Genomic DNA, 26,983 nt, shown 5'->3' with positions numbered 1-26,983 from the left:
GACAGCTCCCAGCCTTTCTCTGAGGGGGCCTACAGCTGCTGACGAAAACAGTTTCTTCCAGTAAAACGTCCAGACTTCTCTCAGCTTCCAAGATGCTTCCCTAGGAAATTCCTACATTACAGCGACTAGAGGTTTCTTAAGGTCTCCACAGGAAAGACAAACCTAAGACACTGCGTCATTAGGTGCTTCTGATCCTGGGATGCACTCGGACAAATCTCTCAAAGAGCAGTATCCTTACATACTAATCCTTAGGGTGGATGCTGAGCTGCTCGTGGGCCCAACAATTTTAAAGATGTTGAAACATTATAAAAAAATTTAAAAAAAGGGAAAGGGAAAAAAAGTATGCTTAAATTCATAAAATATACTATTTCTTTTGGGATGTGGGGATCATACTTTTAGTTCCTGGCCCCTGTGTACAAATACTGTCAGAACCAGGAAAATGAAAGCGAGACTCACCTTGCTGTCATAATACTTCTCTCGCTTGTCAGTCTGGATGGAGCGGATGACGTTGCCAGCATACTCAATCACCATCTCACCTGCATCGATGTTTCTCTTACAAAAAAGACCCCGGCCGTGGATGGGAGATCTAGAACATAAAGATGGAAAAGAGATCAGCCATCGATTTTGTAAATCAGGTTAAACTGTGTGAATACATGAAGAAATGAATAAAACCTCCTGCCCTATCAGTTCCCCAGAAAGGACAGACTCTTGGAAAGCAAAGGAAAAAAATATATAAGTATATAGAATATAGTATATAGAATAAGTATATTACTTATTCTAACAAATGGCTAAGAATGAAAGATTTCTCCAATCGGAAGCCCACCAGAAGTGGCAACATTTTAACGTTTACTATGTTAAATTCCTTGTTCAGCGCAAGGAGGGGCAGGATCCCAGGACATCAGGTTCCATTAATAGCAGCTAGAAAAACCTCACTTACTGAATGAAGGAGGTCACTCCATGATTTGGTCCACTTTAGTTTTGGAAAACGATTAGATTTCCGTGATTCTTTCTGAAATTTTAGCCATACCTGTAGACACCAACTGCCTCCTTGGAAGTCTTTTTTAAGTGCCGGAAACGCATGGGCATTGGCAGGTCCATACTAGTTGCCCTCCTAAAGAGACAAGGTGTATTACTCATGAATTCTCTTCAGGAAATAATCAGTTTTGAGTCGTAGATCAAAGGTTTCTAGAGAATATGACTATAGTATTCCCTTTGTTTGATGCCAAGTATAATAAGAGATGTCTTATAAAATGAGGCCTATAATATACACAGTCTTTTCTGACCGTGGTAACTACGGTGGTAGGGATACGTCCAAAGCTGAGAGAGTTTAGTTAAAGAAAATAAAATCTCCATGTTATAGTTATATGAATTTCTCCTCTCCTCTGCCAACCAGCTATTGCTACTTTAATACAAACCACAGTTCAGTGTTCTTAAATGTGACCCGGGAAATTGTGATCCAAGTGAAACCGCATGGGGGCCTGAACAGCTAGAGCAAAGGGAAGCAAAGAGGGTTCCTAACGAGCCCCTCCACTCAAGACTTACCGAGCTGACTTCAGTTGTACCTCCTCCTCTTCCTCATCATTGGGGTTGTATTCAGGAGGCTGCCGGTGTTTGGAAGCCAAGAAGTTAAACATGTCAAATGCTGACTTCCTGGAGCCAAAAGATTGAAGCACGCTTTAATAGAAAGGCTTTGAACAGAAGCAGCAAAGGACAGCTTTGACCCTGGAAATCTCAAAGGTGACGTGGGGAAAATGATTACGTCATCAGACAATAAAATCGGGAACCCAAAGCTGCTTAGGAAAGAGAACGGAACTTGCCTCAGGTGAACTTCAGCCCTGGCTGAGCCATGAGGGTTCAGTGGGGGTTCGTTGGCCTCCTCTGGTTTGTGGAAACGGAATTTGTAATTCCTACAGTGCTTGGCACCAGAGAGCTGCTCAATCAGGAACACAACCGCATCATGAAGAATCCCCAGCATCCTCAAACCATTAACACCTGTGGGACAGAAGGCACCGGGTAGCCACCGTGCAGCCAACAGGAAACGGCCTGGTACAAAGAAACGCCGGGGCGAGAGAAGAACTCTGCCAGAGGCTGCTCACGGGGAACCACATTACTGTGTGGCCAAGAATCAGCGGCAGTGAACCATTAAGGTGACGTGGACACAGGGCTATCAATATGGAAAATGTTCATGGTAGACTGAAAAACAGCCACATCACCGAACTATTTTCTATGTTCTGTATGTACACAGACAGGCTATACGTATTATTTAATTTCATGGTCCCAATGCCCACGTGAGTCAAGAATTACCAGCTTCGTTTTCAGGTCAGTCAACTGAGGCTCAGAGAATTTAAATACCACACCCAAAGTCGCACAGCTGGTGTGGCAAGGTTTGAACCTTGGGCTCTGGAGCTCCAGTCATGATCCCATTTTCATTTATAGGTTAATGGGGTATCTGGGCTCTGTAACTTCATACTCACATAGGTACCTCACTAAAATTGAAAAGAATGGTTAGTAATAACCCCCAGCAAAGAACTCTCTTTTGTGCTGTTACAGTGAATGTGTGGAAAATTCACTTGATAGATGCTGTGTTTTACTCAGTCTCATGCCATTAATGGTCATTTCCAATTCTTTTCTATTTTCTTTTTATTTATTTATTTATTTTTAAAGATTTCATTTATTTATTTGTCAGAGAGAGAGAGAGAGTGAGCACAGGCAGACAGAGTGGCAGGCAGAGGCAGGGGGAGAAGCAGGCTCCTTGCTCGCCTGATGTGGGACTCGATCCCAGGACACTGGGATCTTGACCTGAGCTGAAGGCAGCCGCTTAACCAACTGAGCCACCCAGGCATCCCTCTTTTTTATTTTCTAAAAATACATTTATGTAAGTTGCTGGCAGAGATGATGACAGGCTTTCTGAAATGACTGGCTTCTTTCATTAAAGGGATGGGGCATCCCAACAACTGCCAGCCCACTTTGACACTAGAAATAGCAATGTTCGGGGTGCCTGGTTGGCTCAGTGAATATGGCAAGACTTTACTTATTTGAGAGAGCGCACACGAGCAAGGGGGAAGGGAAGAAGGAGAAGTAGACTCTCTGCTGAGCAGGGAGCCCGATGCAGGGGTTGATCCCAGGACCCTGGGACCATGACCTGAGCCGAAGGCAGAGGCTTTAATCCACTGAGCCACCCAGGTGCCCCTGAAGGCAGATGTTTAACTGAATGAGCCACCTACGCACCCGTCAGGTTCATTTAAAAAAATTTTTTTTGATTTGACTATAGGGTGACACAACAGGTTTATTATTTAATTAATCCTCAGCACAAATTCTGGAGGTCACATTTATATATTTCTTTTTCTTTTTATTTATTTAAAATTTTTTTTTACTTATTTAACAAACAGACACAGCGAGAGAGGGAAAACAAGCAGGAGGAGTGGGAGAGTGTGAAGCAGGCTTCCCACCAAGCAGGGAGCCCAATGCAAGGCTCTATCCCTGGACCCTGGGATCCAGGGAGCTTAAGGCAGACGCCTGATGACTGAGCCACCCAGGTGCCCCTATATATTTCTTTTTAGATAAGGAGACTGAGACTCAGAGAAGTCAATTAGCTTGCAGTCAATGTAATATTGATCACAAAGGGCAGAAATATAGCTTGTACTATTTTTTCTAACTCCAGAGCTCATGGTTTCTTACCACTATTCCACGGGGCAGTAAGGACATGGATAAATCAAAGAAATTTCTGTCCTGTTGGCAAAAACAAAGGACTGGCTCCTCAGGGTGAGGCTGAGAACACGGAGTTCAGGACAATGGCTTACTCTAGTGGCTGGACTTTACACCAATTATCAGTAATCAGTTCAAAGTGATGACTGGGAAAGGCCATGTACGACTATCCTTTCTCAGGGTGCCTGGGTGGCTCAGTCGGTTAAGCATCTGCCTTTGGCTCAGGTCATGATCCCAGGGTCCTGGGATCGAGCCCTGCATTGGGATCTCCGCTCAGTAGGGAGTCTGCTTCTCCCCCTGCTTGCACTCTCTTTCTTTTTTTTTTTTTTTTTTTTAAAGATTTTATTTATTTATTTGAGAGAGAGAGAGACAGTGAGAGAGAGCATGAGCGAGGAGAAGGTCAGAGAGCGAAGCAGACTCCCCATGGAGCTGGGAGCCCGATGTGGGACTCGATCCCAGGACTCCAGGATCACGCCCTGAGCCGAAGGCAGTCGTCCAACCAACTGAGCCACCCAGGCGTCCCTTGCACTCTCTTTCTGTCAAATAAATAAAATCTCAAAAACAAAACAAAACAAAACCAAAAAAACCCCCAGATTATACTTTCTTGTCCCCTAAATATCTCCCTCACCAATCTTTAAAAAAACAAAAAACAAACAAAAAAACATCCAAAGTTAAAAGGCAGTCCTTTTCATCTCTCTGATTAATATCCAGAATATATATAGAGATATATATATATAGAATATATATAGAGAACTTCTGAAACTCATCCATAACAACAACAACAAAGCCTGATTAAGAAACAGGCAAAGGCCCTGAACAGGTATTTTTCCAAAAATGATCTATGAATGATGAGTAAGCACATGGAAAGACACTCAACATCATAAATCATTAGGGAAATGTAAATTAAAATTATAATGAGATACCATCTCACACCCATTTGGAGAGCTTCTATCAAAAAGGCAGGGGATGTGGAGAAATCGGAGCCCTTAGCACTGCTGGGGTGCACTGCACCATGTGACATGGTGCAACCACCGTGGGAAACGGTATGGCAGTTCTCGAAAATCTAAAAATGGAATTACTATTTACCCAAAAAAAAAAAAGGAATTATTGCATGATCAAGCAATTCTACTTCTGGGTATCTGCCCTGCCAGAAATGGAAAGCAGGGTCTTGAAGAGATATCCACACTCACATTCACACAGGAGAATTATTCACAATAGCTAAAATGTGGAAGCAACCCTGGTACCCACTGCTGGACCAATCAATAAACAAACTGTGGCCTATAATACAATGGGACATTATTCAGCCTTAAAAAGGAAGGAAATTTTGCAAAATGCTACAACATGAATGAACCTGGAGGAAATTATGCTAAGTGAGATGAGCCAGTCCACTTACATAATTCCACTTGCATGAGGTACTGAAAGTAATCAAAATCACAGAGACAGAAAGAATAAAGGTGGTTGCCAGGGGCTGGAGAAAATGGGGAATATTGAGTTTCAGTTTTACAAGAGAAAAAAAGAGTTATGGGATGGATGGATGGTTGGTTGCTCAGCAACGTAAATGCATTTAACACCACTGAACTGTACAGTTAAAAATGGTTAGGATGGGGCGCCTGGGTGGCTCAGTGGGTTAAAGTCTCTGCCTTATGCTCAAGTCATGATCCCCAGATCCTGGGATCGAGCCCTGCATCAGGCTCTTTGCTCAGTGGGGAGCCTGCTTCCCTCTCTCTCTCTGCCTGCCTCTCTGCCTACTTGTGATCTCTGTCTGTCAAATAAATAAACAAAATCTTTAAAAAAAAAAAATTAATCTGTTTAGGAAAAAATAAATAAATAAAGTCCCAATGCAATATTACAGCAGATAGGAAACCTGAAAGCATTACGCTAAAGAATCCAGACACAAGGGACGCCTGGGTGGCTCAGCTGGTTGGACGACTGCCTTCGGCTCAGGGCGTGATCCTGGAGTCCCGGGATCGAGTCCCACATCAGGCTCCCAGCTCCATGGGGAGTCTGCTTCGCTCTCTGACCTTCTCCTCGCTCATGCTCTCTGTCACTGTCTCTCTCTCTCAAATAAATAAATAAAAAATCTTTAAAAAAAAAAAAAGAATCCAGACACAAAAAGCCCTATGTTGTGTGATTCTGTATAAATCCCTAGAGACACAAAGTAATGTAATGGTGGCCAGGCACTGGGGCTGAGGCACGACTGCTAATGAGTGGGGTTTCTTGCAGATATGATGAAAATGTTCTGGATTATACAGTAGTGATGGTTGTACAACTGTCAATAGACTAAAAGCCACTGAACTGCATATTTGAAATGGGTTAAGTGTATAAGAATTATAACTCAATAAAGTTGTGAAAAACTATTTCTAAAAAAGGTTGATGCTTTTGTAGAATCTACTCTATAGCTTTAGACCAACAAGCTACCAGACTACTCGGAGACAGGGGTAACATGACCTCTGTGGCCATTACCTGCAAATGAGAGCTGCTTTAGGCGGGCATTTGACCGAGCTTCCTGGACTTTATCTGTCAGGGACTTCCAGGCATCTGTGAGGAAATAAAATAGTCCATCAAATATCTCTAACACCAACGACAAGCAAAAGCACTGAACTCAGAATCGCTCCAGGGTGAAAACACCCGGCTAAAATGGCTTTGACTTGTGTTCTTAGTTTCAATGAGTTCCATGCATAAGAAAGCAGCTGAGAAGGTGCCTTATCCAACAGTTTTAGACAGGAGGGTCCCACCTTCTGAAAATGAGCCCTGGATCCCCAAAGAATTCACATCCCTCGATGGAAGTCTGGGTCCCAAACCTGAATGTTGGGTATCACTTCTATTTCACCTGCCCCTAAACAAGACAATACTAACGTGAACGATTTAACCTGGACTGTCGGGAGACCTAACCTCTATTCCATAAAACTAAGGGGGTGTGACTAGAAAACCTCCACTTCCAGCTCCAACTTAAGACTCTAAGATCTCCTACTGTCTGGTGGGCTCGTGACGACGACTTCACACTCAGTGTGTGGTATTTGCAACTCATACACTCAACATAGTCTTTTCTTCCCTTACAGATCTTTTTTTTTTTTTTTTTTTAAGTGAACCAGGCCTGAATCTGCTGTCACTGTGGACTCCTCTCTCCACTCTCCATATCCACACAGTCCTGAAGAGTATTCGTTCCTCCCTTTTCCTGCTGGGAATGGGCTTTATTACCGACCTCTCTACTGTAGCTATGCTCTCATTAGTGACCTCTTGCCACCTCATGTCTCCAATTCAGTCCATCTTAAAAGGAGCTACCACATTAAGGTTCTTGAAATTCTGCCTTTATTCCACTTCCCCATGGTTCGGCACTGAAGGCCCTTTCAAAGCCAGTGCCCAATCCACCTTCGCAATTTTCTCTCTCACTACTACCTGACTAGGATTTCGATGTCCTCTCCCACCTGAGGACACTCTAAACCCACCACATGCAATTCTAACTTTGCTGACGTCCCTTCTTAGAAAGTCTTTCTCATTCCTCTTTTCCTAGCACAAATTCTATCAACTCCTTTAACAGAATCGTCTGTTCTACCATTCTTTCTGGGTTTGATAACCCTAACTGACCCCCAGGAATCTTTCCTTCAAATTCAACAGCTAATGGACACCTGAATGCTTGGGATACAAAGAGGAACAAGAAAATAAAATGCCAACCTTACTAGGACGTTCTCTATTTAGTAAGACGTAAGAGTAAACATTTATAAAAACAAATTTTAAGCTCTAAGAAAAGCATTTAAGATTCTAAAACAGAAAAGAGGGAATGGGAGCGCCTACCTGCCCCAGAAGGTCAGGGAAGACTTTCCAAGCTGAACCCTGAGGGACAAGGTAGAGTTCACCAGATAAGGGAGGGTAAAAGAACATTCTGGGCAGAGGGAAGAAACAGGTGAAGGCACAGGAGTGAAAGAGAATGGCATTTGAGGTCCACAAAGAAGTGGCAGAAAATAAGGCCAGAGAGAGAAGATACCCCACGTGCTCTGCTAAGTTATGGACTATTTCTCCAGGAACTCCAACTTCTTGAAGATAGGTTAAATTATACATCTAACTGGATGTGTAATGCCATCGAGCATCTTCTGTAACACCAAGTGCACAACCACCCACATCAACAGTACTAATGTAAATAAGCGTGGCTCTGGCTGAGACAGAGCCTGCACTGGCAAGACAACCCCATTTTTTTTTTTAAACTTAAAGTAATCTCTACACCAAATGTGAGGCTCGAGCTCATGACCTTGAGATCCAGAGTCAGAAGCTCCACCAACTGAGCCAGCGGGGTGCGGCCAACCTCATTTAATCTATTCACCTTCGATACTTTCTGCACAGATCTGAAAGCCATCGTCACTTGAAATTTCAAAAACAAGTCCTTTCTTGGGCTTTTTCTCAGCAATGCTTTCCTTCCTCTTCTGTTCTTGCTGGAGCCAAAGCATCAGTGGAGAGCTGAAGTTACTTTCTTCTTCTTCCACTGTTTTAGGTTCTGCGAGGGAGAAGACAGATACGGCCCAAACCGACTGCATTAGCAAACACTTACTGAGCACCGATACATTCTCTCCAAGCCTACCAACATTCCACAGTTGGTATGATTATTCCCATTTACAGATAACAAAACTGAGGCTCAGGGCGCCTGCATGGCTGTGGATTGGTTGAGCCTCTGCCTTCGGCTCATGTCATGATCTCAGGGTCCTGGGATCGAGCCTCATATCGGGCTCTCTGCTCAGCGGGGAGCCTGCTTCCCCACCTCTCTCTTAGCCTGCCTGTCTGTTTACTTGTGATCTCTCTGTCAAATAAATAAAATTTTTAAGAAAAAGAAACAAAAAACGAAACAAAACCGAGGCTCAAAGCTGTGGAACAACTTGCCCTGGGTCACAGCTAGAAAGTGACTAAAACTAGATTTTTTTTTTTTAACCTGAAGTCATGCTGTCTCTGTGGTAGTTTCTAGTATGACAATTTGATATTTTTCAATAAGCAATTGCCCTCAATAAGGTCAAAGGTAAAAAATAATGATTAACCGAATGAAGCACTATACATGAGGCACTTTTCTAGGAACTTCCTATAAATTAATTCAGATAAACCTCACAAGGACCAGTGAGGTGTTACTATCGTGTACACTTCAAAGTGTACATGAAGGTGTGAAACCTGAGGCAGAGAGATGGTAAATTAATTAGCCTAAGTTCATATAACCGTATGTTCTGACAGAAAGTGGCGCCTCAGTCCTCCTGAGGAATCAGCCAATCAGCAGAAGGTGATTATATCCCAAATGTTACTCCTGAGTATTTTCTCCAATTGCTTCTCTTCTGGGAAGTTACCTTGATGGAAACAGGCGAAACCTATATCCAGAGCTCTCTAATCTTGAAGTGGCCAGTTCTTTACTGATCATATTCAGTAGTCAGATAGAAAGTGCTATGGAGCTGTACCTGGGGTTGTGACCAGATTTTCTTCAGCGACAACTAAGGGCTGAGATCAGGTAACCACTAGCTATGAAGACCACACTGATGTTAAAGCAAGCAGAGCAGAACAATCGACAGATGTCACAGACTATACAGTGGAAGGGTGCAAGACCAGGGAATAGATGCCCTGAGGGTTAGTCTACACCTCTGGCCAATCACTTAACTTATCTGGAGCTTAAATTTTTAATTTAGAAAATTTATAAATAATGTAGCCCATTTTTATAGTACTTTTAACTTTAAAATTCTAATGCTAACCTGTTACCCACCCACATACCTGTACTTTCTTGCTCATTTGCTGGATTTTGTGTTGCCTGAATCTCAGGAAGAACTTGCCTAAATGAGAAGAAAACCCAATCAATGTAAGATGTAACATCAGCTACTATTCAATTCAAACATGGAAACTGTCCACAATCGGCCATAGCGCCGTTGGTTACACAGAACAACTACCAGAAACGGACCACAGGACGTCTTGCGTATAACATGTTGGATAAACACCACCCTACTGTATGATATGTAACATAAAATGCTCTTCTATGAGATTCTTTCCTAAATATTGGCATTAAGTTTGGGCTTTTGGAGTTTGTAGATTATGTCCTTGAAATTTTTCTCATACTCTCAGTGTTAGAAAAAATTAAAAGAACACTCGTTAGAAGCAGTTCTGGAGTTACTTAAGTAAATTAACTGATTTAACCAAAAGCAAAAGCAAGCTTAAGGAGCCAGTAAACCACCATCAATTTTTTTGAAAATTAAATCTTGGAAACAACCCAAATGCATATCAATAAGGGGCTATTTAAATTAAAAAAAAAAAAAAAGTACAGAACAGTATGTATTAGCATTACTCATTTTATATAAAAAAGGAATATAAATATATATTCATATATACACCGTGTGTATCTATATTTGTATAAAAATGTGTGAATGGATGAAAACAAATTATTAGCAGCGGTCATTACTAGGGAACAGAAGGGAAGAAGGGTAGGCAGGACGAACATAGAACCATTTATTATTTAAGTAATTATGCATTAAAAAAGTTACAAGTATGTATTACTTCCATTAAAAAAAAAAAACCTCTGGCAACAAGAACAATTCAAATGAGGAAGAATTATGTTTTAAATGAGGTGGACAAGGGCGCCTCGGTGGCTCAGTGGGTTAAGCCGCTGCCTTTGGCTCGGGTCATGATCTCAGTGTCCTGGGATCAAGTCCCGCATCGGGCTCTCTGCTCAGCAGGGAGCCTGCTTCCCTCTCTCTCTCTCTGCCTGCCTCTCCGTCTACTTGTGATTTCTCTCTGTCAAATAAATAAATAAAATCTTTAAAAAAATAAAAAAAAAAATAAATGAGGTGGACAGAACTGAGGACTTAACCTTAGAGAAACGATCTTTGTATTTACCCTGTGGGCTGCCCGCACTCCTTCTGTGATGACTGTTCCACGTTAGTGGTGTCCTGCGGCTCAGCCTCTGCTCCCTGAGACCTGGAAGAAAATCATTGCATCTTTTCAAGAAAAACCACCAGTGACTACGTACTAAAGGTGGAGGTCAGGGGAAAAAAAAAAAAGACTCTAGACTTATCAGGATCTGATGAAATTTACAAGTTGGGAAAACTAATCTGTGCTAAACAGGTTAGCCGGTGGTTACGAGGGCATTCTGTTGAAGAGGAGGCACAAGGAGCCTTCTGGAACACTAGGGATGTTTTATCTCCTGATCTCGATGGGGCTACATGGGTGCATATGTATGTAAAACTTCACTTGTGTATTCCAGGCATGTTACACCCCGACACTAATTAAAAAGAACTTCATCAGGATCTATGACAGCTGGCTTTGCCCTCCAGACAGGTATAATCATTGTCCCTCAGTATCCTAAGATTCAGCAAAAAAAACAAAACAAAAAAAACCCCCAAAGCTACATCAAAACCCCAAAAGCGACAAAGCCAAGACCATTGTTTTACATCAGAGCAAAGGGGGCCTGAGCTTCTTCTTTCTTACTCTTCATTTCCGCTCAGGTCATGATCTCAGGGTCGTGAGATGGAGCCCCACGCTAGGCTCCGCTCTGAGCATGGAGCCTACTTGGGATTCTCTCTCCCTCGGCCCTCCCCACCCTCCACTAAAAAAAAAAAAAAAAAAAAAAAAAAAAAAAATCAGGGACGCCTGGGTGGCTCAGTTGCTTAAGCAGCTGCCTACAGCTCAGGTCATGATCCCAGCGTCCTGGGATTGAGTTCCACATTGGAACTGTGTCTGCCTGTGCTTACTCTCTCTCTGACAAATAAATAAATAAAATCTTAAAAAAAAAAAAAATTAGAGCAAAGAGTAATTAGAGATGTGGTTCTCTCCAAGAGACAAACTGCCCACGGAGGGAACTAAATTTTGCTCTATAAATCACCACTGTGAGGAGGAAAAAAAAATCAAAGTCAAAACCTGGAACACCCCCGAGTAATGCAACGTGGATGGAAGAGTGTCCTTCCCAGGAAACTGCCAGGCCAGCAGCCTCCCATTCAGAGCAAAAACAACCCCACCTACCCAGGGTAGCTAGTATTTCAATCTCTCACCCTGTGACTGAGGTCAGGGACGTCGTGTTGGCTTCTTGGTCTGGAATGTGTGCTTCAGAAGAACTGGTCCGCAAATGGGTAACTTTGTGCTTCTTGCCATTCCCTTTGTCCAAAGGCAGCGGAAACCGTTTGATTTTTGGTTTGGTTTTAGTGGGAGCCGGCACTGAGGGGCTGGCTGACGGCTGTCCAGGGGACGGAGAGCCCCCGGGAGAGGCGGAGCTGGCTTGCAGAGCTGAGGATAGGGCCTTGTTCTGCTCCAGCCCCATGCTGTTGGGGGCATCTACTGTCTGGTTGAAGTTGGATCCCTGGGTCCCTGGTGCGGAATCAAGTTCACGCTGGGAAGGGAGAATCCCAGTCTTGCTGGCAAGCAGCTGGTTCACATGCTGAAGCTGATAGTGTTCTTCCGCTTCCCCAGAAGGCGAAGCAGCTGTCATGCCCGCAGTCTGAGCAGAGGGGAGCACGCAGATGCCAGACGCCGCTGTCATTGTAGCAGCCGGAGCCTGTGAGGTGCCCAGTTGTGGAAACATTCCTGAACTCGGCGGCAAGGCCACAGGCTGCTCCTGCATCCCCAGGCTCTGCTGGCTAGCTTTGATCAAAAGGTTGCTTATTGAGCCGATATCCGGGGTACCGAGCAACCTGGGGTTGGCTAACGCAACATGTCCTGGAACGGACGCGCTACTTGTAGGGGTTGCTGTGGTTTGCATGGATACAACATTCAAGACGGAGGAACCGGCTGCCAGGCCTGACACAGGCCCCGCGGTGAGGTGGCCAGTGTCCTGGCTTATGGTAGACGCGCCCGCCGCCGCGGCCGCTGTGCCGCCCACACTCTGTGGTAACAGGGGTGCCTGTTCAAAATACATGATGCCAGATTTAGACCTTTTTATGATGTTGGGGACAGTTCGGTGAGATGAAGTATTAAGTGACCCCAGCTCTAACAGGTTGGGGTGGTTTGGCAGCTGAGAGGGTGTGAAGTTAATCAGGGTCATGTTAGAGACCACATCGGAAGGGGCAATGGTTGAAGGGGTGCTAGAGGGAGCGAGTTTTTTATTCTTTCGGGTGTGTAGACGAGATATGGGTCTTTTCTTGAGTCCAGAGGATGGAGTGGCTACTGTGGTATTGAGGTCTGTCCTCTGGCTGGCTTCTGAAACCAAAAGTTGGGGATCTGGAGGCTGAACCCCAATAAGTAGGCCTGAAGGAGGACTGCTGATGTTAGGTGGGAAACTACTTTGAGCAGCTGCAGGGAAGGAATGTAAGTGCTGGTGATGAGGCATGGGGAGCAATCCTTTGCTAGCAGGAGGGAACAGAGATGGAGAAGTTGGCAAGCTTGGATTTAGTCCCGTGGCTAGGGTGAGACCACTTCCCATGGGCCCCAAGACTGAAGTATTTGTCTCCATCACATTGGGTGTAGAGCTAACAGAAGAGGTCAACTGGATTTTTTGGGTCACTCCATTTGGAAGAGTTTGGAGAACATAAAGTGGCTGCATGTTCTGGTTAACCACAATGAGTTTCTCAGTGGCTGGTTTCAGGTGGGGTGGAGTGGTCTGGACAGCTGCATTAGAAATCTGAGATGGGCCAGGACTCTCGGTAGAATTGGGCACATATTTCTGGTTCTGGATAGGAACAGTAGGGGAAACAGGTACCTGAAGGCCGGGGGTGCTACTGTTTCTAGTTAAATCCTGATTGTTGCCATGACCTTGCTCCACTGAACCACAGGGAGGGCTGGAAATGTGGTCTGCGTCTATGTGTCCTTGGATAAAATGATCGGGAGTCATGTGGCCTTCGGGCGTGGGATCCACTCCTGGACTCAGCAGTGCCGAGTCGCCTTCGGAGGAAGCCACAGACTTCTCTGTGATGGTTACTCGCTTCTCTCCTGAGTCGGAGATCACAGCCAGTCTACTGGGATTCTGGCTGGGGACAGTGGGACTCCGGGTGGTCAGGACAGACAGGTCGGACGGCAGCTCCAAAGGCAGCTCAAACTGCTCCTCTGCCGAGATGGAGGAAGAGACACTGCTGTCCACAGGCTCTGTTGTCGGCAACTGCTGGGAAAAGACCTCGAAAAGGCCCATGTCCTTTTCTCGATTACTGTCAAGACCCAAACCTTCACCCAGATTCAGGAGTTCCGACGAAGAGGACTCCGGGCTCTCGCCCAAAGCCTGCATGGAGGGAGTGTTCTTCAGTACAAAGTCCATAATGTCCGAGGGCAGGATGTTCCCACAGTCGTCACTGTTGTTATTATCTGAGTCTGACTTTAGGAGCTCAGTATTGTAGGTGTCCAGGAGGTTCTTGTCTGATGGGGTGCTTGTGTGGACCCGGCGGCTTGACTCCAGTGAGCTGAGCTGAGCCTCCAAGGAATCCTGTCCCTGGGTTTTAACTCTGCTTACGGAGTGGCAGTTATCCATCTTTGGCTCGTTTTTGTGGCCAACGGAACTCTTAATGACGTGTTCTTTCTCACTGGGATCTTCAGGTCGCTCGATCTTTAAGTTCTCTGTTCCGTTTTCTTTCCCATTTCTTTTCGGAATCTGGCTGCTTTTCCTCGTGGTGGCCGTGACGCTAGTATCGCTCTCTGTGCCGTCATCGACGCCATCCAACTGGGAGATTTTGGGAAGGTCACACTGCTCCTCCTCCCGAAATAAATTATGGGATGCCAGCCGCTCATCTCCACCTGAGGAAATCACTGTTCTGGTGAAATTGTAGTAGTACAGGTCATCTTCATCGGAGGTGCTCAGGTCGTCAGCCCCATCCACCTGTCCTTCGGCTGATCTCTTGCCCCGCTTCTTCCCAGTGGAGCTGCTGTAGAATGGAATGTCTTCTTCACCATAGGATCTCACTCCATACAGCGGGGTGAGCCCGAAGAACATGTTGGAGCGCGCCCGGGCACTGCGACGGGGGTATCTCCTCTTGAAAGCGCCGTCCTCCTGAGGTTTGGGACCGTCTGGAAGCATCAGGTTTCTGTCCTGTACTGGCAGATTCTGGTAGTTGTTACTCTGAGGATCCTGGGATGAGGTGTTATTGGGGCTTGGCTGGGCCACTGGACCATCTCCTGGACTTTCAGAGGCTGCAACTGGTTCTGTGGGAGAGGCGGACTCTACTTGCAAAGGGGACACGGGGCTCCCTTCCTTCAGTGTATTCTTGGACTGGCCCTCACTTTCCATTTTGAGAGGTGTCAGTGTCACTTTGACTGTGCGCTTCCGGGGGGTCTGTAATTCCTTGGCAGATCCCTCTGCTTGCATGGATGGAGCTTTGGGGACTCCCGGAATGGAGAGGCCTTTGTCTCCAATCTTATCAGAAGAAACATTATTACATGGCCGTTGCCCCATAAACTCAGGAGTCAAAACCTCATCCACGAACTCTGGCTTTAGGGTTCCCTCTTCGCCAGTTGTCACCTGACCCGGTTCCAAAAAAGACTTACTGGAATGTTTTTCTTTGAAAGTTTCTTTACAAGACTTTTTCCCTTTCTGTCTCCGGTCTCTGGAACTAGATCCCATGTGTTCGTTGATGATGGACGATCTGCTGCTCACTCCAGAGAGCTTCAAGGTTTTGACTCCCACATCTTCGTCGGGAGGGGGGTTTACCGATTGGTTAGAATCTATGTGTTGGTCCCGATCGTTCCTCTGCCCTCTCAGATGGAGAGGGGGGAAGGAGAGGGCCTCTTTAGAAGAATACGGCCCTGAAGAGAGTTCAGCAAAAGTGCCGATCTGGCTAGCGTTTAGTTCCCCAGGTGCTGTATTATGAATCTGTGGGGCCAGTTTGGGAATGCCGGGATAAGCCCCAGGATGTGCAGACCCCTCTGAGCTCTTGGAACTTGGCACTTTGGTCTTCTCTCCTTTCAAAGAGGAGCTCTTGGATCCTAGGTCTGAAGCGCTGGAATGCTTCACTTCAGAAGAGGAAGACCCATCCAAGTGGCTGGTTTTACTGCCCACTGTAACTACTGTCCTTTGCAGATTTGAAGAGGTGGGAGTGTTTTGCCCTAAATTAGTATTTGAATTCAGTGGTCCTAAGACATGATCAACTGCTTTGGCACTTGACTCAAGATCTGTGGCAGTCCCGATGGTGGAGACTGAGGAAACACTATTCCTGGAGTAAGTACCCCCAGTTCTCATTGGAGACATTATCCGGAGTTTAGACCGCTGGGGTGACAAGGAAGAAGTGCTGTGACGCCTGGAGCCAATGCTTCGGAGTCCAGAGGAGAGTAAAGGGTCACCCACTGTGACTATTTCATGAGTGGTTGGGGTAGGACTTCCTGAACAAGAGAGAAAAAAGTAATAAAGTCTATTACAGAGAGAACGAATGTGTGGTGGCCATTGTTTTCAATGACTTGGCAGTGGCTTATAACTGAAAGCTGCAAATCAAGATTTTCAATGAGCAAAGCCACTAAGGCCTGGAAGAATGACAAGCTCATCTCTGAGCTGACCTTTTTGGGGCAAGTTAGGTCAATGAGGTAAGTCCTTTACCTGCAGAAGGCAATGGCCGACAGCCAGGGGATCTCTGTGTTGGAGAATAACTAGGTGTTCGAATCCTAGGGACCTTTGAGATGACGTGATAAAAACAGGAGCCAGAGGTTTGCGAGTGAGGTCGGTCTGGTGAGGAAGGACTTAGAATTTCAGCCGTGTTTTGACTTTCTTTAGATGAAATTTCTGTGGTAGGAAAGAAAAACTCTTACTTAAAAAAATAAAAAGGTCCAATTAAAGTATCAAATGAACCAATACAAAGCAAGCTGTTAGGTAAAGATCGAAATAGAAACAAATGAGATCTCCCAGAGAGACGACTTTCCCCACCTTCAGTCACAGTATTCTACCAAATCTAATTCGAGTCCCACCTTGATTAAAGACTCACCTGCAAAAGACGTGGGACTGTGAGCGATGGTCCTGTTTTCATCGTGCTCCACGGTGCTGTTGATATCCGGCTCCACCACTGGGGGGCGGCACTCCACGATCTTGCACGTATACACACAGCGCTTGCGAGCATCAGTGGTGCTCCAGTAAACCCTGGAACACCTGGCAAACAGATCCACACAAATCCCCGTGAGTGACAGGACAGAAACAGAGACGAACATCTGCCAAAGCCTCTTCTCATCCTGGCTCCCCTGGTCTCCTTGATTTACAGAATTTAGCTTTACATCACTGATTCTTATTATAGGTCCCTTGGCTCGGGTGTTCCAGGGTTTCTGAAGTTGTTGGTTTTTCCTAGCCTCTCAAAAACAGCACCAAATCTTTTTTTATTGTAGCGTAAGCAGGAGACAAAAATAGTAAAATATCCTAAAAATGCAGAGAAAGGAAAATACTAACATCTACTGCAAGATATAATTATTGGCCTTCAGGAAGGGACTACCAACGCTCCCAAGGTGTACACAGAGGGGGAAAAAGCAAACCTGAAGCGTCCCCTTTGGGAGAAAAGCCCCACAAGACAAGGGAAGTGTAATTGCTTCTGATCTGCTGGATGCTGACGGAGCCTGGTTTATACAAAGAGCTGCCAGCTCAACATACAGACTGTGTTGCCAGAATTGGAATGCAAAATAAACTGGTGTATAGATAGCAAATTGAGACTCCAAAATGGGAGAGACAGAAAGGGAGTTTTAAATTTACACTGTCAGCCCGCTAGAAGTTTAAGCCATTTGCTTCACGTAGGAGAGAGGATAAATGTTCACTGGACAGTATGATCATTATTGTGGGGGTTTATATTTTTAGCTTGAGGACCGAGGCCTGAGGTGTTTGATCCACTACAACAATCGGGACCTTTAAATCCAGATAGATGGAACTCAAGTGGAATCTTAAAAGAGACTGACCTTGTGTTTGTTTGTTTGTTTTTTTTTTTAATTTAGGTTTTATTTGGAAATGATTCTGAAAGTATGCCAATAATACATTCCTTTTATAACTGGATTTAGTGCACATAAAAGGATACTTTAGTCCCAATCTACAAAAAGTAGCAAAAAAGTAGTGAATTTTAGGTGGCGATTAAAAGCAGCTCTCCTGGGACGCCTGGGTGGCTCAGCTGGTTAAGCAGCTGCCTTCGGCTCAGGTCATGATCCCAGTGTCCTGGGATCGAGTCCCACATCAGGCTCCTTGCTCAGCAGGGAGCCTGCTTCTCCCTCTGCCTCTGCCTGCCGTTCTGTCTGCCTGTGCTTGCTCTCTCTCCCTCTCTCTCTCTGATAAATGAATAAAATCTTTGAAAAGAAAGAAAGAAAGAAAAAAAAAAAATAAAGCAGCTCTCCATTCAACGAGCTGCTCATTGTTCAGGATGCCCCAGCTGTGGGGGCTGGTGTCTTGGCCCCATGCTGCTACTTACTGATATCCAATAGGAAAAAGCTTATCTTCACAGTCAGAGAGATCATTTAGGATTCCCAAGCAGTCAATTGTCATGGAGCCTGATCAAGGAAAGAAGAACGGGTGAGAGGAGGTAATGAGAAGGCTCACTTTATACCCAAAGACTAGGAAGTGCCCCAGCGACAGAGTGAGCCTTCGCCCGGCCAGGGGCCTGCGTCATACCAATCATCATGTGGATGTTCTCCGGCTCCAAGCCATTGAGAAACTTTCTTCTCAAGCTGATTCCTTCAAAGTCCACAAACACTCTTCTAAAAACTTCAAATCCATTCTCAGGAACCACCTAAAACAAAACCCAGCTGTTAACGATAGCCTATTCCTTGACACATTCCATGTGATAATGACTGTCTCTAAGGGCAAGTGCAAAGCCTCTCAAAATCACCGTGCTGTCTCACGGGAGGACTGCCATATTTCTCAGAAGGCGATTCCAGGAACACAGAGTAGTAAGGTGAAGCAAAGCTTACCATCTTGCTGTTTCCAGCCTATTTTCCCTGAACTCCTATAGAATTCGAAAAGCAACGAAGCTCTCACCTCGCCTTTGATCAGATCCCGATGTCGCTGGCAATACACTTTCTTATCATCCAGGAAGACACAGTTCTTGGCGCGAGAACACATGAAGTGATAGTTGCTGGTGCAGGATGTAAGGCAGCAGCCCACGGTGGCTCCTGGCTTTTGGCAGAACTCACATCTCTAACCATCCAGAGAAAACAGAGGCCTAAGTCAGACTTTCAGATGTTTTAAGCCACTTTCCTTCTCCTCTATAGAACTACCCCATTCTGGGTTTCCTGCAAGTCATTTTTTTTTATTGGTAATCAGCTGAATTACAGAGAACTAATACGAACCCTAAAGCCTCGTCTACAAATCCTCTCTCTCCCATTGTCCCTGGGGCCCTGAAACTATTAAATGTAAAGACTACACTTTGATTTAGAACTTAAACAGAAAGTTTTGTTTTTAGGATGCACGAATGATTTATAGAAAATAGAACTTTGAGGACTGATTCTAAAAACATCATCTTACAAGAAAGCTACTATATCCAAAAGAATTCAGTTCTAGAAAGATTATACCAGGCAGAAACACAAGGGTTCTCTAGTTACTAGACTTAACAGATTACAATTTATTTCACAATTCAAAGATCACCTTCAGCAAGCCTGAATGTCACCACCTTATTCTGTCACAGTCACAGTCTGGGCTCCCCTCTCCACAGAAGACTTTTTGTTTGTGCTCGCCATACAATCTACATGGGCTTTTTATTTGTTTCTCTCTCTTTCTGATAATTCTTCATCTTCTCTCCTCTTTCAAAGTATAGCTTTTAAAATTTTACTCCTTCATGGCCTTTTCTGACGATTCTCAGCATCTACTGATCATTTCCTTCATCCTTTTCCTGTGAGTGTATTTATGTGGGTTCTTCCTATGGAACCATAGAGTGCTGATTCAACTGGGACCTCCAAGATCATTTTGTCTAAATCACTTAATAAAGTAACACCTTTCTTGCACATTTAAATTGTCTCCCAAACTAGGTAATACTCTGTCTTCTATTTCTTATGCACCAACCCCCAGAGGTCAGAGTAGCCATTTGCCTACAGTATACACCAGCATTTGTCGCTGGCTAACCATTCTGAAGGCAATGTAAAACCTCAATGAAGTATCATGAAGCCACAGATAGAACATCTGGAAACTGAGGGGAATCTTTTCCATAACATTTACACCAGGTCTTACCAGCTGCTTGCCCCTGATCACAGCCATGTGCACATTCTTTAGTGATCCATCATCGTCTTCAAACACTTCTGCTGACCACAAAGCGCAATTTACATGTGTCCACTCATTTTGGCCAATGTAAAGCAAACGGCCAGCATCCTATGAAATCAAGAGATTTCTTTTTTCTTTAAAGAATATAATGTCAAAGAAGGTTTTCCTTGGTATTAGCTTTACCTCAGTCAAATAACATCAATAATAATTATTTAACTTGGGGATGCACACAAAAATCAAAACTCATTTCTCAATGTTTTTCTGTTTCTACCTCTCACCTTTATAGAATCCATAGGCGGGAAATATTTTATAAACATAGCGAATCAAAACACAAGCAGTATGTGGTAAATTTATGAAAGTGTGCACTAATTTCTTCAAAACCGTATTTCAAAGCCAGTCCTCTCAGCTTGCATTAAAAAACCTTTTTTGGGCACCTGGGTGGCTCAGTGGGTTAAGCCTCTGCCTTCAGCTCAGGTCATGATCTCAGGGTCCTGGGATAAACGCCCACTTCGGGCTCTCTTTGCTCGGCGGGGAGCCTGCTTCCCTCTCTTTCTCTGCCTGCCTCTCTGCCTACCTGTGATCTCTCTCTCTCTCTCTCTCTGTCAAATAAATAAATAAATAAATAACCTTTTTATTATGCGCTTACTATGTGTCCAGTACTAAATAAAGCTTCATAAGCATTATTTCCTTTAATCCTCAGAGAGCACAGAAATGAATCCAGGCAGCTGCCAGAACTGGGGATCTTAACCATTCTGCCTGCCTACATTAAACACAAGCCTTTCATACGCAAACTTACGTACATTACTGACTTTCACAAAATCTTTTTGAGAAGTCTCCTGTAGAAACTACCAGACATCAACAGGTTAACTTAAGGCAACTCATCTTTTTTTTTTTTTTTTCTTTTTTTAAATTTTAAGTGGTCTTCACGCCCAGTGTGGAGCCCAATGTGGGCTTAAACTCACCACCCAAAGATTAAGACCAGAGCTGGTATCAAGAGTTGGATGCTTAACCAACTGAGCCACCCAGGTGCCCCAATGCAAATCATCTTTTAAATCAACTTAATCAGTTATAGAAAAAAGACCGCAAGTGCTATAAGCTAGGTGACAAACATTCATTAAATAAATGGCACCCAGTCATCGAATTAAGACACTAAGGACCCAACAGTTCCCACGAGCATCTGCTACGCAGGACCCCGTTGGCCAAGGTACTTACGTTAGCACTGTCATCACCATACGTCAAACACAATGCACATTGTCTGTTATCTTCTATGCCTGGGGGTGGGTTCAGTTCTGGACTATCTTCTCGACTCCTATCAGTACCTTGGAACCCAAAAGACATCCAGTTAAAAGCGGCAATACTAGGTCTGATTTCCAGGAAGAAAAAACCAATTTGGCTTAAATAGGCTGTGGCTTATAAAATAAACACCTTCGAAAACTGTTCAAAGTTATGCTATCTCACTATCTGTTAAGAGTATTTATGTCGATTTCTTGTTACCAGGCCAAGCTAGGCAAAAATAATGATTTTATTACATTTAAGGATGGACCTGAAAATGTCTTTCCAACTTGCAAGTGCATTATATTTACGTTTACAGAGTTAATTAGCTGCATCTAGAGAGAAGTGGATAATGACTCATTTGGTGCCTTACTCAGAATTGGTGGTGTAGGAGGATGGAGAGGAGTTGGAGAGTCTGGTTCCCCAGGCCCTTTAGGTTTGGGAGCTGGAATGATTTTCTTCATTAGAGGAGGCTGCTCAGTGTGGCTGTTTTCCTCTCGCTCCTGCCACTGAGCATAATTATGGTCAAGTGAAGGTGGAAGCACTGCGTTTGGTAACATCCCACTGCTGAAAATAATTGATTCAACAAGCATTTATTGAACTCCTACGATATACCTGGAACTATACAAAATAATCCAATTCTTGATATCATCAGGTCATAGCCCCATGCATAAGCCATTCACAGAATATAAGGACAAGCCACAGAATCTGAAAACTCTTTAAATATACAGGACTTTATTTAAAAAAAAAAAAAATATTCTTGATATAGGACTCTTGGTTAAACTTCCAGAAGCAAGTGATAACTTTCCCAAAGAATCAAAAGGATTTATTGGAATAAAAATTTAAGGTTAAATATGGAGAATCAAGAGCAATAGTAAGCACAATTTGAAGAGTAATACAGAGCCCAACTATTGCAAGTCTGAATACCGAGCTACACATAGAAGCACGTGTATTGTACCTATGCCCTAAGTTAAGCCAAGCTGCAGAAAATATAATAAAGAAAAAAGAGGGGTGATAGACTATAATAACCATTACGTATTAGCTCTAAATCAGCACTGAAAAGGTATTTCAATAGACTAATTTTTAATCTTAAAACCTAGTCTAAAGAAACCTTAATCTAGAACTCTAATTTCTAGCTGATGAGGTGGAAAAAAAAAGTAATCCTGAATTTACTTACTTGCTTGATACTTTATTTGGCTCCCAAAACCTAGACTTTTTGACACTGAACCATGGAAAAACACGCTCCATTTGCTAACAAAAAAGCAAACAAACAAAATGTAAGCATGTGAACATTCACTGGAAACCACAGAAAACCAACGACTTCACACCAGCTTCTAAGTCAATATGAGGATGATTTCAGGCCACCAAGGGAAAGATCTACCCACTCTGGTGACCTCACCAACTTCCTCCCAAAGAATCAGAGGAATGAGTTAAACCAAAAGATGTTTTACACATAGAGCAAAACAAAATGGAGAAGAGAACAAATCCGTTCTGTTCGTGGAGTAATTACCCATAGATAAGCATTAAAAACATGAACTATTAATATCATTCACCCGGATAAAGAAGGACTTGACCATGCTGTTGGCTTTTTTAATCTCTGGCTGCCCTCCATCTGAATTAATGGCTGCTTGAATGATCTTCACGATATCATCACTGAACTCCAACTGTATACGAAAACAGAGTATTAATTATTCATAAAACAGTGTGTTCTCAAAACCACTTCCTCTTCCCTCCTAAATCACCCAGCCCAGAGAGCCAACAGAAAATGGACACCCTATTTTAATGCAGTATAATGTCTCTTTAGCAGAGGTCTCTATAAGTCAGTTCACAATTAACTTGGGGCAGTCAAGAGAAGCCAGGCTAATAAGGCAAGCATGCAAATAAACTGGTTCTATCACAATAAGTAACCCAAAGAGAGCCATAACTTTTTATTTGGGTTAAAATAAACAACTGAACAGCAAATATGGATCATGAGTAACAGATAATCATTCCCATACATTCTTAGAACCATAACTTTAAAACATACCTTTTATAAATGAGTATCTTATATAGAAAAATACAATATTGAGACGTGATTTTGAGAGAGGCAAACCAAGTAACTTCACATTAGCATCTTTCCAAGAACAGTTTTTTTTTTTTTAAAAGATTTTTATTTATTTATTTATTTGATATAAGAGAGCAGGAGCAGGGGGTGCAGAGGGAGAGGGAGAAGCAGGCTCCCTGCTGAGTAGGGAGCCCAATGTGGGGCTCAATCCTTGGACCCTGGGATCATGACCCAAGCCGAAGGCAGACGCCTAATTGAATGAGCCACCCAGGCGCCCCTCCATAAACAGTTTTAATAAAAAATAATATTCAGAGAACTCAGATGACAGCCAAATTAAGAAATAATCTTTTGAGACACTACCTTCCCATCTTCTGAAACACAGAGCTGAAAGAACTCATATATTTTTAGGTGTTTAAATCCACATGACAGGGGCGCTTGGGTGGCTCAGTGGGTTAAGCCGCTGCCTTCGGCTCAGGTCATGATCTCAAGATCCTGGGATCGAGTCCTGCATCGGGATCTCTGCTTAGCAGGGAGCCTGCTTCCCTTCCTCTCTCTCTGCCTGCCTCTCTGCCTACTTGTGATCCCTCTCTGTCAAATAAATAAATAAACTTTAAAAATAAATAAATAACTAAATAAATCCACACGACATTTCTAAATATAATACACACCATCTCTTGGTGCTTACTCCCAGCCTCGTCCCCCAAAGACCCAAAGGAGTTAAACCGGCATTTGAAATGTTGGTAGAGACATACCACAGATGTGTAGTTCCCTTGGTCCATTTTCCTCTTGACTCCTTCCAGATCTAAGGGCTGCTGATCTTCCTGTTTGCTGACCTCAGTAAGCACTGGTGGGTCCGGTCCTTCTGGGGAGCTGCGGGAAGGTATACTCTCCTCTGTCTCAGGATTTAAGTCTGGAGGCTTGGCAGCCTGTTGCCAGGAAAAACAGGTTTCTTTTATGTAACACTGAAAATGAGGCATCGGTGAAAATTCTATTCAAATTAATAAAGATGGTACTGAATGATACATATTATAAAACTTTAAGAACATGAAAATAAGCACAGATTTCTTAAGTAACAGAAAAAGGGCGTTAGAATGAGCCGGTTCTGTAATCATTTGACCATATAAACTTAGAAATCGCTAACTTCCAAATGGAGTATGAAGACACAGAAACTGTCCAGTTCCTTCTGAGGGAGACAGAGATGGCAAATTTTCCTATTCAAACAACGGAGCTCTATGAGGAGATAAAGCAGCAGCCTAGCTCTGAGTTCGAGTCATCCGTGCATTTTGCCCAACATTTTACCTTGTATTTCCAATGACCACTCCATAGATGTACAGTTCACAACTTCAATGGACAAAAACTAGTGGTTTACAAATTCTGCCCTGAGGAGCCCTCGGGATTTCCCAGAGTGACAGTCCATGACTGTCAGAGCAGGCCGCCACTCTCCCTCTCATCCAGATTACTCCAACTGCTTTCTGACCACCATTCCTGCCTCTAGCTTCTGTCCTCGCCAATCCTTCCTCCCTCTCCAGTCAGAATTTTTTTTTTTCTAAAAAGCAACTCTGATCAGGTTATTCTTCACTGAAGCCTTTCATTGCTGTCCCCCCAGAGCCCTCAGAGTATAAAATACACATTTCTTATTAGTAACAGCAAAGAAAATCCCCAGAGAAGGTCCTACTCAGTACTAAAGGTTTTCTTTCTTTCTTTTTTTTTTTTTAAAATATTTTATTTATTTATTTGACAGACACGGATCACAAGTAGGCAGTGAGGCAGGCAGGAAGAGAGGAGGAAGCAGGTTCCCTGCTGAGGGGAGCCCGATGTGGGGCTCGATCCCAGGACCCCTGGGATCATGACCTGAGCTAAAGGCAGACAGAGACTTAACCCACTGAGTCACCCAGGCGCCCCAGATTTTTTTTTTTTTTTAAAGATTTTATTTATTTATTTGACAGACAGAGATCACAAGCAGGCAGAGAGGCAGGCGGGGCGGGGAGCAGGCTCCCTGCTGAGCAGAGAGCCCGATGCGATGCGGGGCTTGATCTCAAGACCCTGAGATCATGACCCAAGCCGAAGGCAGAGGCTTTAACCCACTGAGCCACCCAGGCGTCCCGCACCCCAGATTTTTAAATTTATTTGACAGAGATCACAAGTAGGCAGAGAGAGGGGGAAGCAGGCTCCCTACCGAGCAGAGAGCCCAATGAGGGGCTTGATCCCAGGACTTCAAGATCTTGACCTGAGTCGAAGGCAGAGGCTTAACCCACTGAGCCACCCAGGTGCCCCCCCTAAAGATTTTCTTAATGGCTGAAAGCCAAAGCAAGTAAGTTTATAAAACTAAATGAAGAATGGAGCAAACGAACACCCCTCGCTGGCTGAACCCGCCCAAGAATGAACTCCCAGGGCCGACCTGTCGGTAGCGAAGCAAGTGGCTGGTGGTCCGAGAGTTGAGCAGAGCTGTCAGAACCTGCTTCAGAGAGATCTGCAGCTCCTTTTCCAGGGCCAGCCGCCACTCTGCAGGGTGCCGCTCGGTGCAGTTCACACAGGTATAGGCCACACTTTCTGGCAGGTTAGACAGAATCTCATACATCTCATCTAGAAAAACAAAAACCCACAATGCTGAGGTGCTCTGAAGAGTGGCAGAGAGGGAGAAGAGGACACTACTCCCCTGAACTTAATACAAAGCTGTACCCTGGGGACGGCAGCAGGACTCTTAACGTCCCCCAGGAACCCAGCACATATTGATCTCTGAAGGGACACTATTAACGCTAGCCCAGGATTTGGTTACTGGAGAACCAACAGGTTAAGGCACCCACAAAAAACAGCAAATACATACTTTAAAGGGATATGTTCATGATAAATGAGCACGACTTGACAAGAAGGTGCTTATAAGGGTGGAAATTTCAGAAGACTTCAAGCAACAACACGGCCATAACTTTTATGTTTACAAATTACTTTGGGGACTATAAATGTACCAAGAAAGAAGAAACTGTAATAAAAAGACTCCAACCTTCTGTACCTGAAAGATTCTCACATTTGGAATGGACCCAACGATCACACTTTCCACACTGCATCATCTTACTCTCGTAGTCATCGTCATCGTAACACTTATCACAGAGAGGGCAGAAGTTCCCTGAAAGCAAAGCACACTTTTCAGCAGCACTCCGGCTTCCACACCAGTGCCTCCCAGGCCCTCGCTCCGTGTGCCAGCTCTCCTCTGCAGCTGCTCACAGGTGCCAGCGGGGACCTACTATGCAATGCTCACACTTCTGTCAAGTGTCCAGGTTTTCCTGAGCTCTTAGAACATGCCACTGATTTTACTGAGACTCATTTTTGAAGGTCACGAGGTAGAGTTTACAAAGAACACAGGAGAAAAAGAATGAGAGAATGTTCTCTCTTACACATTCCAAAGAAAGGTTTGTATTTTCAAAAAGAGGTGAAGAGGTGGGATTAAAAAAGCAGTTAATTTACACTCTCTCCTTATTCTTAGTGGTTTAAGTTAGAGCTCAGAGCAGCAGTTCCTAAAATTCAACACAAATGACAGCCTTCATCAATTTGCTTTATCCATGCACTCCCACTACTCTCTCTTTTTTTTTTAAAGCTTTATTTATTTATTTGACAGAGAAAATAAGCACAAGCAGGTGAGCAGCAGGAGGGAGAAGCAGGCTTTCCACTGGATGGGGAGCCTATCACGGGAATTTATCCCAGTACTCTGAGATCATGACCTCAGCCATAGGCAGATGCTTACCCAACAGAGTCACCCAGGCGTTCCCCCTCTGTTATTCTTTACTTAATAGATTACTTTAAAATAAATTCAATAGTAAACTCTGTATCATTACTATCGTAAGTCAGTAAAATGAGTTATTAGGTTAAATTTTTCTAGCATAACTACTAAAATGTTTGACTCAGTACCACCT

The 26,983-nt window shown here is 44.0% G+C and overlaps 1 protein-coding gene across 4 annotated transcripts in view; it reads right to left on the bottom strand.

The window, feature by feature from the left end:
* The window catches only part of KMT2A (lysine methyltransferase 2A), a 78,847-nt gene that overhangs the window by 5,058 nt on the left and 46,806 nt on the right, over positions 1–26,983 (bottom strand). For 2 of the 4 annotated variants that reach the window (XM_044257934.1, XM_044257935.1), the window contains 22 exons: positions 26,077–26,199; positions 25,477–25,661; positions 23,831–24,004; positions 22,588–22,698; positions 22,212–22,285; positions 21,408–21,601; positions 20,975–21,081; positions 19,733–19,870; positions 18,548–18,706; positions 18,182–18,299; positions 17,982–18,060; positions 16,533–16,693; positions 16,151–16,333; positions 11,700–15,939; positions 10,549–10,629; positions 9,436–9,494; positions 8,021–8,191; positions 6,169–6,243; positions 1,818–1,992; positions 1,543–1,650; positions 1,028–1,111; positions 457–586 (listed from right to left, as the gene is read on the bottom strand). In XM_044257934.1, the coding sequence (XP_044113869.1) occupies positions 457–586; positions 1,028–1,111; positions 1,543–1,650; positions 1,818–1,992; positions 6,169–6,243; positions 8,021–8,191; positions 9,436–9,494; positions 10,549–10,629; positions 11,700–15,939; positions 16,151–16,333; positions 16,533–16,693; positions 17,982–18,060; positions 18,182–18,299; positions 18,548–18,706; positions 19,733–19,870; positions 20,975–21,081; positions 21,408–21,601; positions 22,212–22,285; positions 22,588–22,698; positions 23,831–24,004; positions 25,477–25,661; positions 26,077–26,199 (6,929 nt within the window). The remainder of the gene's footprint in view (positions 1–456; positions 587–1,027; positions 1,112–1,542; positions 1,651–1,817; positions 1,993–6,168; positions 6,244–8,020; positions 8,192–9,435; positions 9,495–10,548; positions 10,630–11,699; positions 15,940–16,150; positions 16,334–16,532; positions 16,694–17,981; positions 18,061–18,181; positions 18,300–18,547; positions 18,707–19,732; positions 19,871–20,974; positions 21,082–21,407; positions 21,602–22,211; positions 22,286–22,587; positions 22,699–23,830; positions 24,005–25,476; positions 25,662–26,076; positions 26,200–26,983) is intronic. The other 2 variants (XM_044257937.1, XM_044257936.1) reach the window with 2 other exon arrangements.

The sequence above is a fragment of the Neovison vison genome, chromosome 7 (assembly GCF_020171115.1).
Source record: "Neovison vison isolate M4711 chromosome 7, ASM_NN_V1, whole genome shotgun sequence".
NCBI classification, from domain to species: domain Eukaryota; kingdom Metazoa; phylum Chordata; class Mammalia; order Carnivora; family Mustelidae; genus Neogale; species Neogale vison.
This window is presented reverse-complemented; position numbering and strand designations above follow the sequence as displayed.